At 36.1% G+C, this 15,515-nt stretch overlaps 3 protein-coding genes across 3 annotated transcripts; 2 read left to right on the plus strand and 1 right to left on the minus strand.

Annotated features, from left to right (window-relative positions):
- Window positions 1-780: 780 nt before the first annotated feature.
- Window positions 781-5,017, plus strand: LOC100187155 (aldose reductase-related protein 1-like). Its single transcript, XM_002132041.4, has 8 exons — window positions 781-960; window positions 1,310-1,477; window positions 2,134-2,250; window positions 2,786-2,866; window positions 2,926-3,149; window positions 3,285-3,450; window positions 3,969-4,051; window positions 4,770-5,017. The coding sequence occupies exons 1-8, from the start codon at window positions 889-891 to the stop codon at window positions 4,816-4,818; spliced, it is 960 nt and encodes a 319-aa protein (XP_002132077.1). The 5' UTR covers window positions 781-888; the 3' UTR covers window positions 4,819-5,017.
- A 730-nt stretch (window positions 5,018-5,747) lies between these two features.
- Window positions 5,748-7,418, plus strand: LOC108949670. Its single transcript, XM_018812737.2, has 5 exons — window positions 5,748-5,772; window positions 5,829-6,093; window positions 6,439-6,662; window positions 6,923-7,024; window positions 7,288-7,418. Exons 1-5 carry the CDS (start codon window positions 5,748-5,750, stop codon window positions 7,338-7,340), a joined length of 669 nt encoding a protein of 222 aa, XP_018668282.1. The 3' UTR covers window positions 7,341-7,418.
- Window positions 7,419-7,975: 557 nt separating this feature from the next.
- Window positions 7,976-13,617, minus strand: LOC100176879. The gene is made up of 10 exons (XM_002126987.4): window positions 13,478-13,617; window positions 13,187-13,403; window positions 12,278-12,963; window positions 12,010-12,221; window positions 11,590-11,668; window positions 10,647-10,786; window positions 10,168-10,309; window positions 9,706-9,873; window positions 8,973-9,088; window positions 7,976-8,255 (listed from the first exon to the last, which is right to left on the minus strand). Exons 1-10 carry the CDS (start codon window positions 13,516-13,518, stop codon window positions 8,074-8,076), a joined length of 1,983 nt encoding a protein of 660 aa, XP_002127023.1. The 5' UTR covers window positions 13,519-13,617; the 3' UTR covers window positions 7,976-8,073.
- Window positions 13,618-15,515: the final 1,898 nt, after the last annotated feature.

A 15,515-nucleotide genomic window follows, 5' to 3' on the forward strand; every position in this document is an offset into this window, starting at 1 on the left:
AACTGAGCGACATACCAGATTACGCTGACTCACTTATTAAAGGAAANGTTACAGTATGTAGGTATAGGTACACGTAGACACAATGAACGTTTTAATATTAAAGTGTAGAAAATTAACGAATACGAGAAAATAAGTCAGCATAGTATGCATTTTCAGTCAGCATAGCAGATATTTTCAGTCAGCATAGTATGTATTTTTTTTAAAAAAGTCATAATATACATATAGTAAAGTGAGGCGTGACATTTAGCACATAATATTCAATTATCCTGATCGTTTTCGAAACAAATACCAACGCTGTATAGGAGTCGTGATTATGCGTTTTTTAATTTTGCATGTTCTTAGTTTACTACCAATGAGGACGAGAAAATATGAAGCGATGTTCCATCTTCCCACCCTACTATATTAATCTTCAAGAATTATATGATTATGATCAAATATTATGCACCTTACTTTTAAACTTATAAACATATATAGCCTACTAGTAATTTATTTTACTCATTTGATGTAGATTTAAGACACAATTAAGAACTGAGAAGTAACAAAAACTAAGACCAAATGTTGGACGAAAAAAGATTTCTATGACAACTACGTGCCCAACAACCCGACTGTGGCAAGACAGCCATGTTTGCCGCTTTGTTTGCTGTATACTTAGTATGGCCGGATGAATACGATGTGTTTACATTGGTTCAGTCGAACATATTGCATGTTCATAACAGCCCGTTAAAGAACAGATTGTGCGCGATAAATACTGGTAACAGATTTTGCTGTGCGGGTCAACAGGGTTCTTTAAGTATTTTATTGTAACTTGAATAGCTGCGTATAAATAGGAATTTTAATAATAGGAACTTAGAAATTACTTAATAGAAATAGGAACTTATCATATTAAACATGCCGTACACAGAAAGCTTGACTTTAAATACAGGGGCAAAAATGCCTTTGTTGGGATTCGGAACGTGGCAGGTTTGTAGAAGATCGTTTAAGCAACAATACAAGTAGTAGGATGGGAGGAGATGAGACACCTTTTCAATCCATTTTCTTGTCCCATTTGGTATTAAACAAAGAACCTTCAAAGAAATATAAAATTGTATCCTAACGACTTCCATAAACCGTTGTTAATTGTTTAAAATATGATCAGGATAATGAAATATTATGTGCTGATCGGGTGTCCCGTCTTCCCCACCCTACTATATATGCAGTAATATAAAACGTGCATGCGTGTTAAGTGTCTGCATACATCTATTAATGCGCATAGGCTGTGTTTTACTGCACACGTCGCATATAAAGCGAAATAAAATTATTGGCCATTCAGACACCAAAGGAAGAAATCAAAAAGTGTGTTGAACTCGCCATCGATGAGGGTTATCGTCATATAGACGGTGCTTGGGTTTATCAAAACGAAGAAGGAATCGGAGAGGCAGTTGAAGCAAAGATTAAAGAAGGAATAATAAAACGTGAAGATATTTTCATTACGAGTAAGGTAAGAACTTCCGTTGAAGATTCTTTGATATTTCGCCTGCAGCAAAAACGTGTGTAAAGTTTAACCTAAATAACTAGCTAGTTGGAATAATATGTATTCATAATATGCACAGGTTAACATAGTAGGTTTGGAGAAGATGAGACAATCTTTCAATCTGTTTTCTCGTCCCATTTTGTAGTAAACCAGAACATTTAAAGAATTATAAAACCGTATCCTCACACTCCCATAGACCGTTGTTAATTGTTTAAAACACGATAAGGGTATTTGAATATAATGTGCTAAAGATGTCCCATCTTTCCATACCCTACTATAGGCTACTTAAACAACATTACTGTAATAATTCCCGCGAATCTAATCCTGACCTGGAGCTCATAGAGTTGGACGATTCTTGTGTAAAGAAATACAGTAAGAACCTGGTGCTGTACGAAAACGTAACAGACAAAATCAAGTTCCAATTGTTTATTAAAATATTTACCGTTTGTTTGACTCAACTGACATCGTCGGTCTCTTATTTAAATATCTTCTATTTGGATTTTGTGTGTTATGTATTCGTAGCACCAGATCCTTACAAAACAGCATTACGTTTGCACCCAATGTCTTGTAATATTCAACGGATATACACTGTGTAAACAACATAACATTTGATTGTGTAACAGCTTTGGAGCACATTTCACGAGGCTGATGACGTCAGAGAATCTCTCCTTGAAACACTTAGCTTGTTGAAAACTGATTACGTTGACTTGTACCTTATGCACTGGCCATGGTCTATGAAGGTATATATGTGTATTTTGACACGTAGCATTTTCTTTTGAAAATTGCATAAAACAATAAAAGTTGAACGTAAATTATAGCAGGTAAGATTTTTTTATTAATTGAACCGTTAACCATAGAATGTAGTTTTTACGTTAAATATTGTGCTGCAATCTTTAATATATAGTATGGTGGAGAATAAGGGACACATGTTGCACATAATATCCAAAAATCCCGATCGTGTTGTTTTAAAGAATTAACAACGGTTTATGGGAGTCGGGAGAATACAGTTTTATAATTCTTTGAATGTTTTTTGTTTACTACCAAATGAGACGAGAAAATAGAATGGAAAGATGTTCCGTCTCCCCCATCCTACTATATATGAGTGGTTGCGCGTGTCACACCATTGCAAATATACATTGTTTAGGTTTAACCTGCAGTTATGCTTACGCTAAAGATAGTTATACTTGGATTCTTATATATTCTGTGTGTGGTAACAACAACGTCAATTGATTCAGTGTAGTATTTAGTATGTAACAAATATTTGTATAATTTCAGAAAGTTGGAAAAGAGATTTTACCGAAGGACGAAAACGGCAAATTCCTCTACACCGATGTGGATTACGTAGATGCTTGGAAGGTTAATATCATTGGAGAAATTCTCGCAACAATCTGTCATAATCTTACATTAACTAACAGGCCATGGAGTCCGTGTGCAAAGAAGGTTTGGCAAAAAACATCGGCGTTTCAAACTTCAATGAGTTTCAAGTTAGTCGGCTGTTGAAGGAATGTACAGTTGTACCAGCTGTCAATCAAATGGAAGTACATCCATATCTGGCTGATACGAAGAGAATTGAATTCTTTCAGTCGAAAGGAATTCGAGTTACAGCATACAGTCCCCTTGGATCTGCTCAACGGCCTTGGTAGATATAACACTGTAATTAAGTTTAATGTTTTTATTTGCAGTTTATTAAGACGAGTTCAATTATTGCCTAAAACAAAAGAAGATGGTGTATTTTTTTCTAAACATTTGTTGATTTATATTTTTTTATTTCTAGGGGGAAACCTGAAGAACCGGTGGTTTTAAATGATCCAACGTTAAACTCTGTAGCGAAAAGGCTTGGTAAAACAGCGGCCCAAGTCGCACTGCGGTTTCAAATCCAGCGTGACGTCATTGTGATTCCTAAAAGTGTTAAACCACACCGAATCAGAGAGAATGCTCAAGTAAATTATACATAGTAAAATGGGGGAAGATGGGACACCGTTTTTGTCTACTTTCTCATGCTATTTGGTAGTAAACAAAGAAAATTCAAAGAATTATAAAACCGTATCCCAAAGACTTCACTATACCGTTGCTAATTGTTTAAAACACAATCAGGGTAATTGGATATTATGTGCTAAATGTGTCCTGTCTCCTCCAACCTACTTTGTAATATGAACTTACTGCTAATACAAGAAGCATAATTTTTTTTGGCAAGATATCTTTTTTAATTTCACACTTACAATATTTGCCAGAAGATTTCTTGCAGACTTAAAGCATTAGCGGCAAACACGTTTTATTTTACTACACCTACTTCTACATAAGTAAATATTTACTGCTGACGGTTAATTTTTGCGACGTTAACTGCTGCTCTACCGGTTAATAATTAATTCACTGTATTGGTTACCTTCCTAAATCTCTTTTCGGCTGCTCAAAGTTTGTTTGTCATTATCTTGCTTAACTCACACTAGTCATTTTGCAGATATTTGATTTCAAACTTTCTGATGACGACATGAAATTAATTGCTGGCGTTGACAAGAATTGGAGAGCTTGTGGAATGGATATGTAAGAAATAATAATAAAAATACCTTTCATTACTAAATCTTCGTCAAACTGTCCTTTATTCAAATCCTAATCCCCCAACCGATCGACCCCATTGAATCTTTATAGCCTTCATCCATGGCCTACTATAAAATTACTATAGTAGTGTGGGGTAAGATGAGATATTTTGAGCAAACAAAATCTAAATATCCTGATCTTGTTTTAAACAAGATCAACGGTGTATGGGAGTCGCGATGGAGACGATTTTATAATTCTTTGAATTCTCTTTGTTTACTAGCAAATGAAAAGAAAAAATAGAATGGAAAGATGACCCATCTTCTCTCACACTATACTATGCATGAATGAATGAATGAATGTAACTTACTTTATCCTCGCGTGGCTGGAAAACGACAGTCGTTATCACACGGGTTTAACACCTCGTGCCAGCTTACGAGTTACCATGTATGTTACTTTGAGGGTGATTATTTTTTGGGGGATTTTTTCATTTTTTTTATGTATGGCTGATAATTTGGACAACCCATTAGTGGGTTGGAGCAATTGCCGTTAAGTGTCTTGCCCAAGGACACATACGCCCACAATGGTAGCAGCGACGAGCCTTAAACCCATTACCTAATGGTTACAGGCAGGCGCGCTAACCACTATACGCCACGGCGCCGGGCAGTATTTTAACATGAACAAATGAGATGCATGTAGATTTGGTATTAAGCCATTATCATTGCAGAACGAATGATGCTAAGTACTGGCCGTTTCGTCCAAACTACACAGAATAAACTGACATTTCGACATCGATCGTAGAAAGTCAATGATTTCAAACAGAACTGTCAATTTAAGAAACTTTTAAGTTTTCCTGTGCGATGGTTGCTCATGCGAATTTTAATGTATAGCTGAAAAATGTGTAATTCGAGAGTAATTAAAATGAAGAAAAAAAAAAGAGAAAAAAAATATCCAGTAGTACCTGTTTTACGTAAATATAGCTGGAAAGTAAAACGGGCAATAGTAATGGTCAAAACATTAATGTTAATTTGGCAATCTTATTCTTTAGCATATATAAAAGATATATTTGTTGAAAAAAAAACTGTTTCAAAGTTACGAAAAGTGCCTTGCTTATCAAATATATACAGAAATAGTATTTGACTACGAATATGAGCTATCTCTTTCAAACGGTGTCGGTACCATGTAAACAAACATTTCAATTCACGTTTACTCCTGGGTTGTACAACACGTTTACTCTGGGGTTGTGGCTGTTACTGAATCTTATCAAAGTTAAAGCATTGCAGATATAAACATTTATGTAAAGCAGGTTTTATTTGGTTTTGCAAACGGAAGCATGATTGTCAGATTAAATATTTGATCTTTGTTTAAAGTATTGCTAAGAGGTAATATTGATAAGAAGCATTTGAAATAATATTACCTTGGTTTAAAAGTACAACGCATAAATAAAACACTCAGACGTAGTAAGTGGCCATATGAAAGAAAGTTTCACTGTTGTACAGACACTTCACGTGTCTGAAGGACAACGAGTAATCAAAATGAGAGTTATTAAACAAAAGACCTATGGGAGGGAACAGTTTTCCGGAAGGCAACGCTTTTATAGGACTTATAAGTTTCGCTTTTTTAAATGCATTTGGTTGAAGTTTTGATAATAGAAAATAATAACTGGAAAGAAGAGCGAAGAAATATTTAAAGCATAAACCATAACATGCCAGTGCTTGGCCTTAATGTCGGTAAGTGTTAAAGTAATTATTTCCTTGGAAATATGGTTAAGCAAAATCTGTACCAGAAGAACGGCCAGCTACAGCTCTTCCGTTGAGGTCGGGCCGTTTAACTCCTCGTATAAGTTTTGCACAACGGCAGTTTATTTCACGGTTGCGAGCACGAGGGTACTCAACAGATTCAAGCTTTGGGGTTTACAGTGGTAGAGACTGTGTTACAACATTACCACAATCTGCGTACGTTTCATCTGGTGAACTCACTGGGCGACGCATTCGCGAACCAAATATTGTTATTGCAGCATATGGAACCCAAGCGCTGCTACATGATCATAAGTATGAATATTTATATATAATGCACTGCTTTAGAAGCGATATCGACTATATGTAAATTGATTAAAATGTTCTTATGGTATACGGTGGGGGAACATCTTCATTCTTTTTTCTTGTTCCATTTGATAAACTATAGTAAACAAAGAACACAAAGAATTTTAAAACCACATCCTAACAACTCTAAAAGACTGTTGTTAATTGTTTAACACGATCAGGATCTTTGTATGTTATGTGCTAAAGGTGTCCCATATTAACTTACGTACTACATATACATACATGTTTTTATCACTTTTCCTAAGCAGAAGTGCATATTTTTTAGATCCAGACCGAAATCTCTATTGATTTTAGATCCAGACCGAAATCTGCACCGACGCCGCAGCACCCTGGTTTACGAGGCAACCTCGATACGAACCGAACAAGCTTGTTCATGAATTATAGTAAAAGTGATGGACCGTACAGAGGAACAGCAGCCAAATGTAGTTACTCATTTGTGAAACAAAACCTCAGACCGGACACTCACACACAAACCTTTTTGCCAAAGTTTTCCTGCATTGCTGCTAAACCAGACAAACGTAAGATAGTAGGGTGGGATCGAGAAGATGGGACACCTTTTCATTCTAACTTTTCATCCTATTTAGTGGTAAACAAAGAACATTCTAAGAATCTAAGATTTATAAAACCGTATTTCTTACGACTCCCATAGACTGTTGTTAATAATTGTGTAAAACACGAATATGATATTTGGATATAATGTGCTAAAAGTGTCCCATCCCCTCATCCTACTATATTTGTTTAACTTTATTGGTGTTTAATTCAACATGAATGGTTTTAGATGTAAAGCGCAATCTCCGTCTGCAGTCGTCGACAAATGGTCGTCGTAGGACATCAGAAATGGCAAAACCAAGACCGAAACGCAATGAAGTTACAAGCAAAAGTATGTTGCTAATTAAACCAGAGTTGTAGTACTGTGGGGTAAGATCATATAACGTTAGAATCTAAATCTCACATTTCGTGTTTTAAACAATTAACAACGCCATTTTATAGTCGCGGGGCTACGGTTAAGTAATTCCGTAAATATATTTAATATACTGTACTACCAAATAGGACGAGAATGAAAACATGTTTCATATTCCTCCACCCTACTATATATATTAATTTTCAATTCATTGGTTTATCGTAAGAAACCAAACTTTACAGATTTCAACATCGCAGCTTCTCGAGTTCAGAACAACGACACCGAATTCAGATGACAATCAGCCCGGCCGCCATTGCAGCACGCCACAGCAGTGGCGGCATCGAAGAAACCAATGACTAGCATTGAGACGATTACGTATTTGCTGCAGAACAACACATTAAGTCATGTGCCGCAAATGAGAACTACTAAAATCGCAAAATCAGACAGGACAAGCCAGCAACTGCGTTACCCCACCAAAAGTAAAAAAGCACAAAACGTGCTGACACGCGAGAACTTGTGGACATTTTGTTTACAAGAAGAAAATAACACGGATCTTTACACCGATGAAAACAAGATTAAAACTTGGTTAGAAAACATTAAATATGATTCTTATTACTCAGACGAACTGCTGAGTTAATATTAGTTAGTAATTTATATTTAAAACGTTGTTCTTTATTTTAAATTGCTGTCTTTTTTCATATAGTGGTGTGGGGGGGAATGGTACAACTTCAGACATGGCCTACTCAATACAGTAAAAACGTGTAGTGAGTAGGCAATGCTTCAGGACATAATAACCAAATATTTAATCGTGTTTTAAAAAATTACGAACAGCCTGTGAGTCATGAAGATATGTTTTTATATTTCTTTGAATGTTTTTGTTTACTACCAAGTGGGAAGAAAAATAGATAGTAAAAGCGTCCCACTTTCCAATAACCCCGTTATAGATAAAGACTTTTTTATTATTTACATTAATACTTTATATTTATACAGCTTTTTTTTGGCAAATGAATTTATTACACTGACTGATATTAAACCAAAACTCGTTTCTTTTGCACCGGGAAGCGATGAAATTTTCTCATATACTCAGACACGTAGGATGATGTAGTTCTTCTATCAGGGTAGTAAAGAGCAATAAAAGGATCGCTATTGGTGCGATCAGTCTTTTTCTCATTACTTTCAAGGTCTGTCATCGGAACATCTGAGGATTTGGCTGAAAACATCAAAAATATATTTGTTTCGGGAGGTTTTTTTTTATTAAAAGTGATATCTAAAACCGGTATATAGTAGGGCGGGGGAAGATGGACATCCTTTTATTCTATTTCCCCGTCAAATTTGGTGGTAAACAAAGATTATTCAAAGAATAATAAAACCGTATCCTCGCAGCTCCCGTAGACCTGAGTTAATTGTTTAAAACACGATCAGGATATTAGGATAATGTGTGTTAAAGGTGTCCCATCTTCCCCCACAGTACTATATGTTTGACTTTATATTCACCGAATTTTAAATTCTGTATAGATATAAATATCCTTTTGTTTTTATAGTTTGTTTTAAATTTTTCTTTAATTTCCTGCCCAAACACGGTTAAGTCTTACTGATTTTTTCGGTTTTTATTTTTACTGAAAATGTATAATAGGGTGGGGGAAGAAGGGAAACCTTTAGCACATAATGTCAAAATATCCTGATCATGTTTTTAACAAATAACAACGGTCTATGTGAGAGTTGTGAGGTTACGGTTTTATAATTCTTTAAATGTTTTTTGTTTACTATCAAATGAGGCAAGAAAATAAAATGAAAAGGTGTCCCATGTTTCCCCACCGTACTATAGTAAAAATAGTAGCTTATATTCTAGTCAATATTTCATAAAAAACAAAGGGCTTTTGGTAAAGGTCGATAATTTAAAATATCCAAAATGATTTAACTTATATACCATCATTGTGGACTCTTATTTTGTATTCCGGTTTTTGACCAACAGGAACTTTACAGTCTTCGGGAATTTGAACTTTCCATTCTTCTCCTTTGTTCATTGGCAAGTTCCAATGACCGCTGTAATAAAAAACTTATAAATAATCTGAATGAATTTATTAATTCATGCGTGGCAGGGAATCAAAATTCGTTATATGTACAGAGATTTATTTGTTAATACACCTAATGTTCGCCAATGAGTTTACACGTATGTCATTTAAGCAAGACATTGGTGATCAATGGGTTAGAGCAATTTTCGGTAAATTTCTTGCTCAAGGACCCACACCCCCACAATAGTAGCAGCCTTTACCATCGAACCTAGTATATTTCATCAATGTAATACTTTTTCATTTTGTGCCCTGGTGTAAACGTAACAACTCTTGCGTTATAATGGGCACCATAGTCGGCTTTTAGTTAATAAAGTTAAATGAAAATCGCCAACTACGCGATTCTTATAGAAGTATCTTGTATAATTATAAATATGCAGCTAAATGATATAAGGTTTAAAGAAAATATTGTAAACATAAACAAACAAACGAACAACAAGAACAAAAAGGAGAAAAAAAACAACCGTTAAACACAAGCGGTTAGACATTGGGGTACATACTGTATTACATCAAACATGCATGTTATCCAAACATACACGGGCAGAGTATTTAAATTTTTTTGCCACAAAAGTTGTACTGTATAGTCATTACCTTCCCAGTGAAACGATCGTTTTATTCGCCCAGATTGGCGCCTCTGGTGGTTTAGGTTTGTGAGCTTTGAAAGTACTTGATGACGTCATATTCATCTTCATTTTGCCACTGGGTCCAAAAAGTGCTTGAAATTCTTTTTCTTCGATATCATCGGCTTCTTTTATTAGTCTAATAAACAGATAAATGTCACTTAACCTTGTGTGGCGGGGAAGCTTGATAAATTCAATTTTACTATAGTTGTCCTCGCGTGGTGGGGCAATTCTGAAATTATGACATGGGTGTTCCCGTATATACACTTTAGGTGTCTGTTTTTCTACGGTTGACAATTAGAATAACCAATTACAATGTGCCACTGCGTGAGTTTCCTATAGATAGTGATAAGTTACTTTTTGTTCATGGACGTTATACAGCCAGATTTTTCCAAAGCTCCAACGTAGTAATACCGAACTGCTAATAACATACCTATCTCTTTCAGCAACACGTGGGTCCGGTGTTTTTCCATGAAAGTTTACTTTTTTCTCCGGATCTTCGGCCCCGCTGCTTTGTAGTTGATCTTGTGGGCAACTTTGTAATTTAGAAACAGGACATTCGCTGCACGGGGGACCTACAACGATATGATGTGTTCAAATGTCAAATGAAAAAAATGAACAATTTCTTTTAACTTTATTAGTGCATAAACATAAAAAGATGGGGCCTCAAACACTTTTAGCCCACTTACAATAGTAGCAGCAAGCGATAAACCCCGAAATTTTTGGTTATACTGAACCGATCAAAACACCGAGTCACGCGGTGCGCTTACACAAGCAAAAAAAGGTTTAATTTAGTGAACTCGAACATAAGTAATATATCATGCGAACGTAGATCGGTAATACAACTTCTATGTCAAGTACAGAATAAAAAATCAACTTTGTAAATAGCAGGAGCAATGAAAACGTTAATACCTTCAGTTAGAAGCTGTTCTTTATCAGTTGATTCATTCGTTTGAGTTGCACATTTTGATCGCACATCGTCGTAATGACTGGCGTACCAGTTTTTAAAATCAATGCTGTAACTTGAGTTCCAGCCCTGCTTGATTTTAAAGCTGAAACATGATGCATTTTGGTAAAATTGCCGCTATTTTAGCTATATAATAGGGTGAGAAAAGATGGGACACCTTTTTATTCTAATTCCTCGTCCAATTTGGTAATATTGAAACAGCATTCAAAGAATTATAAAACCTTATTTCTATGAATTCCATAGACCGTTTTTAACTATCAGTATATTCAGATATTAGATGCTAAAGGTGTCCCGTATTCCCCCTATCCAACTATATGTATAAACACACACTAAAACACCGAAAACGATGCATTAAGACCTTTACGTAGGCGGTGCAGTTCCTAATGCAACAGAATGTACCACTTTTCCCCCAAACCTGAATCAAAATGACTAAATCAAGCAACGTGGGTAGGCAGCTGAAGAAAGGGGCAAACGTACGTACAGGCCAGCCAATAATTACTTAAGCTAAAACGTGTAAAATCAAACCACAAAAAGGTTTGCTTTGCTCAATCGTATCAATAATTATTTCCCAATTTTAAGATATTTTTGTAATACAGTAATGCGGGGTAAGATGGGATACCGCTAGCAACTAAATTCCATATTTTCTGATCGTGTTATTGCCAATTAACAAGATTATTTTATAGTAATGTGGATACGATTGTATGATTCTAAAATATTCTTTATTTACCATCAAATGGGACTTTAATAGAGAATGTTAATGCTTCCCATCTTACCCAACTTCACCCCGGTATACGATTGACATCTTGCCAAACATAAACATAGTGGGGAATGAGGAATATATGCACATTAACTGTGCACACAAAATCTAGGTTTATTATCAACTTATACGTTTCTTTGATATGATCTGTGTCGTCGTAACAACTTGCAAAGAGTTTCCGTCTATCATCTCCGTGTTCTTCGCCAGCGCCTGTTAAATATATATAGGTGGGTGGGGTAAGTTGGGACGCTGGGCAATTGAGACATTTTCTAAAATCTTCCTTTGCGGCACCCAATTTGATGATGAACAAAACAAATGTTACAGCATTTTTCGACATTATTTTCACAATTTTAAAACGCCCCTTCTTACAACTTATTGCGATTTGAATGAACAAATAAATGAATGAATAATTGAATAAACGCGTATTTATTCTCACACGCCACTTGCGGTCGTTTTAACGCAAGTGTTTTGTTTGACTGCAATTAAACAGTTTAAATGCGTGGCTGTGTTAATTAGCAACACCAGCCAAATATATACCTTGATAAACCCACCAAGCAAGCCTTTGTAAGTTTTTCGTAGAGTTTCCAAATCGTTCGGAGGTATGTTGCTGTAGAGTTGTCTTAAACTATCTTCCCCCACAGAGTCAACTGAGAAAGGCTTGCTTCGTCGTCCTTCTTTACTGACAAGATGTTTACACGACTTTTGAGGCGTCCTTGGCAAGTCGTTGGTTTGTTGATCAAACGGTTTCAGTATGATAGATTCACTGAAACAATAAAAGTTACATAAAGCCGTCGAATTGAAGTTTTATGATAAAATTACCTTCGCACCGGATTTATTTTATCCAGCGAGTTGTCAGAAGGAAGATTCTGAAGGTACTCCGTGTTCGGTGGTTGGTCTGATGCCCACTGTCGACCGTCCTCGTTCATTGAATCAATTGCTTTGCATAAATCGCCTAACCTCAATTTATCATTTGTTCGTTGTTTTGGAACTGAACGAGGCGTAGAAACCAGGGAAGTATGCCCTGGTATGGTATTTGTAGGCTCAATGCTGTGACCTTGGTGGCCAGTGCGAATATTCGGGTCTTCTTCTCGTCCCCAAGCATGTTTTCTGCGGTGGCTTTGGTTGTTTCGGCCTTTACGTGGCTGAGAAGTGCCAGAAGAAGAAAATGTGCCTTTGGTTGAAGCGATATTCGAATACGCTGTAAGATGGCGTAACTTGGCTGAAAACTCTTCTTCCGGGGCAAGTGGGAATGACTCAACTGCTTGAAAACTTGAACCGCTTCGTCCCTCTCGATTCTTACTTGCATATTTTCCGCTGGATTTGCCCGGTTTTCGTGGGGATTTTTGTTTAGGTTGTCGTTCGTGCATTTTCGCAGTTTGGGTGCGCAAAGTAGAAGAAAGACTTTCGTCTATAACTTCACCCACGTCGATTGACGGAGGAAGCGCGACAATAGAATCGTTGGTTTTGTTTTGCCGTTTTTCGACTGCGGCCGTTGGCAGACCATCCTATAAGTTTCAAACAGTTTTATGAAGGGTCAGCTTTATACAAAAAAAATATAGTTATAAAACAAACTAAATGCAATGTGTAGCTTATAAAATTCCAACTCAATTACTTATTTATGTATTTTGTGAAAATATATTTTGCACCGTTGTCGCAGACAGATTTCCGCGACACTGTAATGTAATAGAATATATTATACATTAAATAGGAAAACAGTCATAATCTCACCGATGAAGCTGTTGAACAAGGGTAGTCTGAGTTAAAGCTCCCCATTTTGCAAAGACCATGGGTAGGTTGTGTAATCGGGTCTTTATGTTCTATGAGTTCTTTTTTCGGTTGTTTTTTGACTACGCGGAAAGTATCCAAAGTAAATGGGCGCAGCGGCCATTTTTTGTACTGTAAATTATACTCAGTCGGCGCTTGAGGACGACTTGGTTTGATCAGCCTAACAATGTATAAAGTTTTAAGTTAACTTGGTATACTATCGTTAGGTTCGTTATGTATGGAATAAAAACTTACCGAATGCGCTCCTTCACCATGGATGGAACAATGTTATTCATTTCTCAACTATCGGAGCAGTCAGAAGTATGATAATCTTGGAAACATAGATTGGAGATTCAAAACAATACAAAACACTACACCCCTAGTTATATACAAACGCAAATGCACTTTAAAAAGTATGCAAATAAGTCACCATGTATTCCATTGTCTTATTTTTGACGTCATAAATAGTTACTTACTACCTTAGAAACAAATTACAAAGTGAAAAGCAGACAAACATTTTGAAACCTAAGCCGCAAAAATGCCAGGGAAAATAAAAATACCGAAGATTAGAGTCGTAAATGTGGTAGAACCTGTCATAGAGGAGAGGATGGGTGTGGGTAGGGAAGTACCAGCGCCAGATTCTCGCCTTAATCTGTTATCTCCTGAAGAAACACACAAACAAGCAGTCAAATTTCATGCAATAATGGGCCTGGTTTCAATATTGTGTGGAATTGTGGTTCAATTAATAGCCGACCAAGCATCAGTTGGATGTGGATACTTCTTTAACTCATGCACATCACATGCAAGCCAAGGGTTGTTTACTGGCTTTATGTTCCTTCTTCCGGTGATGCTTGATTTCTTGAACAACAAAATAAAAAAATGGGACCTGTTCAATATCAATCCCAAGCTTATCTGCAGTTTGACTTTTGTCGAATCTAACTACACTGTTTTATATTTCACATTGTGTTGTTCAAACTGTATATTTTCTATGGCTTTGTTCCTAACTACGTTCACATGGGCTGTAAGCTTGCCCTCATTTGAGATAACTTCAGCACAAATTGCCGGAATGTACGAAATTGTCATATTTTGCCAAATTATGCTGGTTCTTGTGGGCTTGTTCGAACTGTTAGTATCAATGACCGATCTGTATTTTTTCGCCTTGTGGAAAGAGGTGATAACTACAAAGAATGAAAAGAGCGAATCTACTGAAACCAACGACATTGAAAATCAATAAAAATAAAAGCAATGCATATGAATGTGTGCCACGTATTTATCTTCTCGTGAAGGGGCAAACTGTTATAAAACAGGTTATGTTCTGATTCAAGCACTGCATCGTTTCCGCTTACGTTAGATCTTTTAATATTGTACGCTTTATTTTTTTGTTTTTAACATGTTGCCTAAAGTATGTTATTGTATGAAGAAGTGTTTTATTATTAAGAGATAAAAAACGCTTGGCAAAACTCAGTCACCTGGCATTGATCGAGCGATAATTATCATCGTAGGAACTTTATTGATAAATATTACAAATGCATTTAAACTTATAACAACAGAAAAATTATCATAAACTTTGTACTTTCGCCACAAATAGGGTTATGTCATACTGAAATTAGAATAAGCCACGTCTCGTAATTTATCTCCAGGTGCCCGTGGGCCGTGACTGCATTTTAAAAGGGCATACCAACGAAAAATAAAATTTGTATATGGATAGAGATACTCAAATGTATAACCTAAACGTACCATCGAAGTTTGCCAAAACGATACGACTTCTAAAAAAATCGCGTGAAAAAAAACCGCTGGAGTAAAACAAATTCGGCTGTTTCGACAATGCATGGGATTTCCAATAAGAAAAAAATTCACTCAACTTTGATCGTTTCTAGTTTTTAAAATACTAAAGAAAATTCAAATTTTATATCTTATTTAGTTTAATGAATGCTTCTTCTTCAAGAATATATAAAAAAAATTGTAAAACATAGACTTTATTATGTTTTAATTTTTTGATTGCAAGTAGGTATATACTAGAAATTCAGACATGTGCAACCAGTGGCCCACGCGCTAACAAAAACAAGGACAACACTAAAAGGAGGAACGGGGGAACGGAGGGAAACTGAATACTAAAAGGAGGGAAGGGAGTGGCGGAGGGAAAATATCGTTACTAAAAGGAGGGACGGTAGCAAAATGGAGGGACAGAGAGAAACAATAATTCCTTTGCTTAAACCCAATGGGCGTAGGGACGGAGGGAAACTATTTTTTACCCAAAATAAGTGGAGGGACGGTAGGGAAATGGTAGAGGGAC

The sequence above is a fragment of the Ciona intestinalis genome, chromosome 8 (assembly GCF_000224145.3).
Source record: "Ciona intestinalis chromosome 8, KH, whole genome shotgun sequence".
Lineage (NCBI taxonomy): Eukaryota > Metazoa > Chordata > Ascidiacea > Phlebobranchia > Cionidae > Ciona > Ciona intestinalis.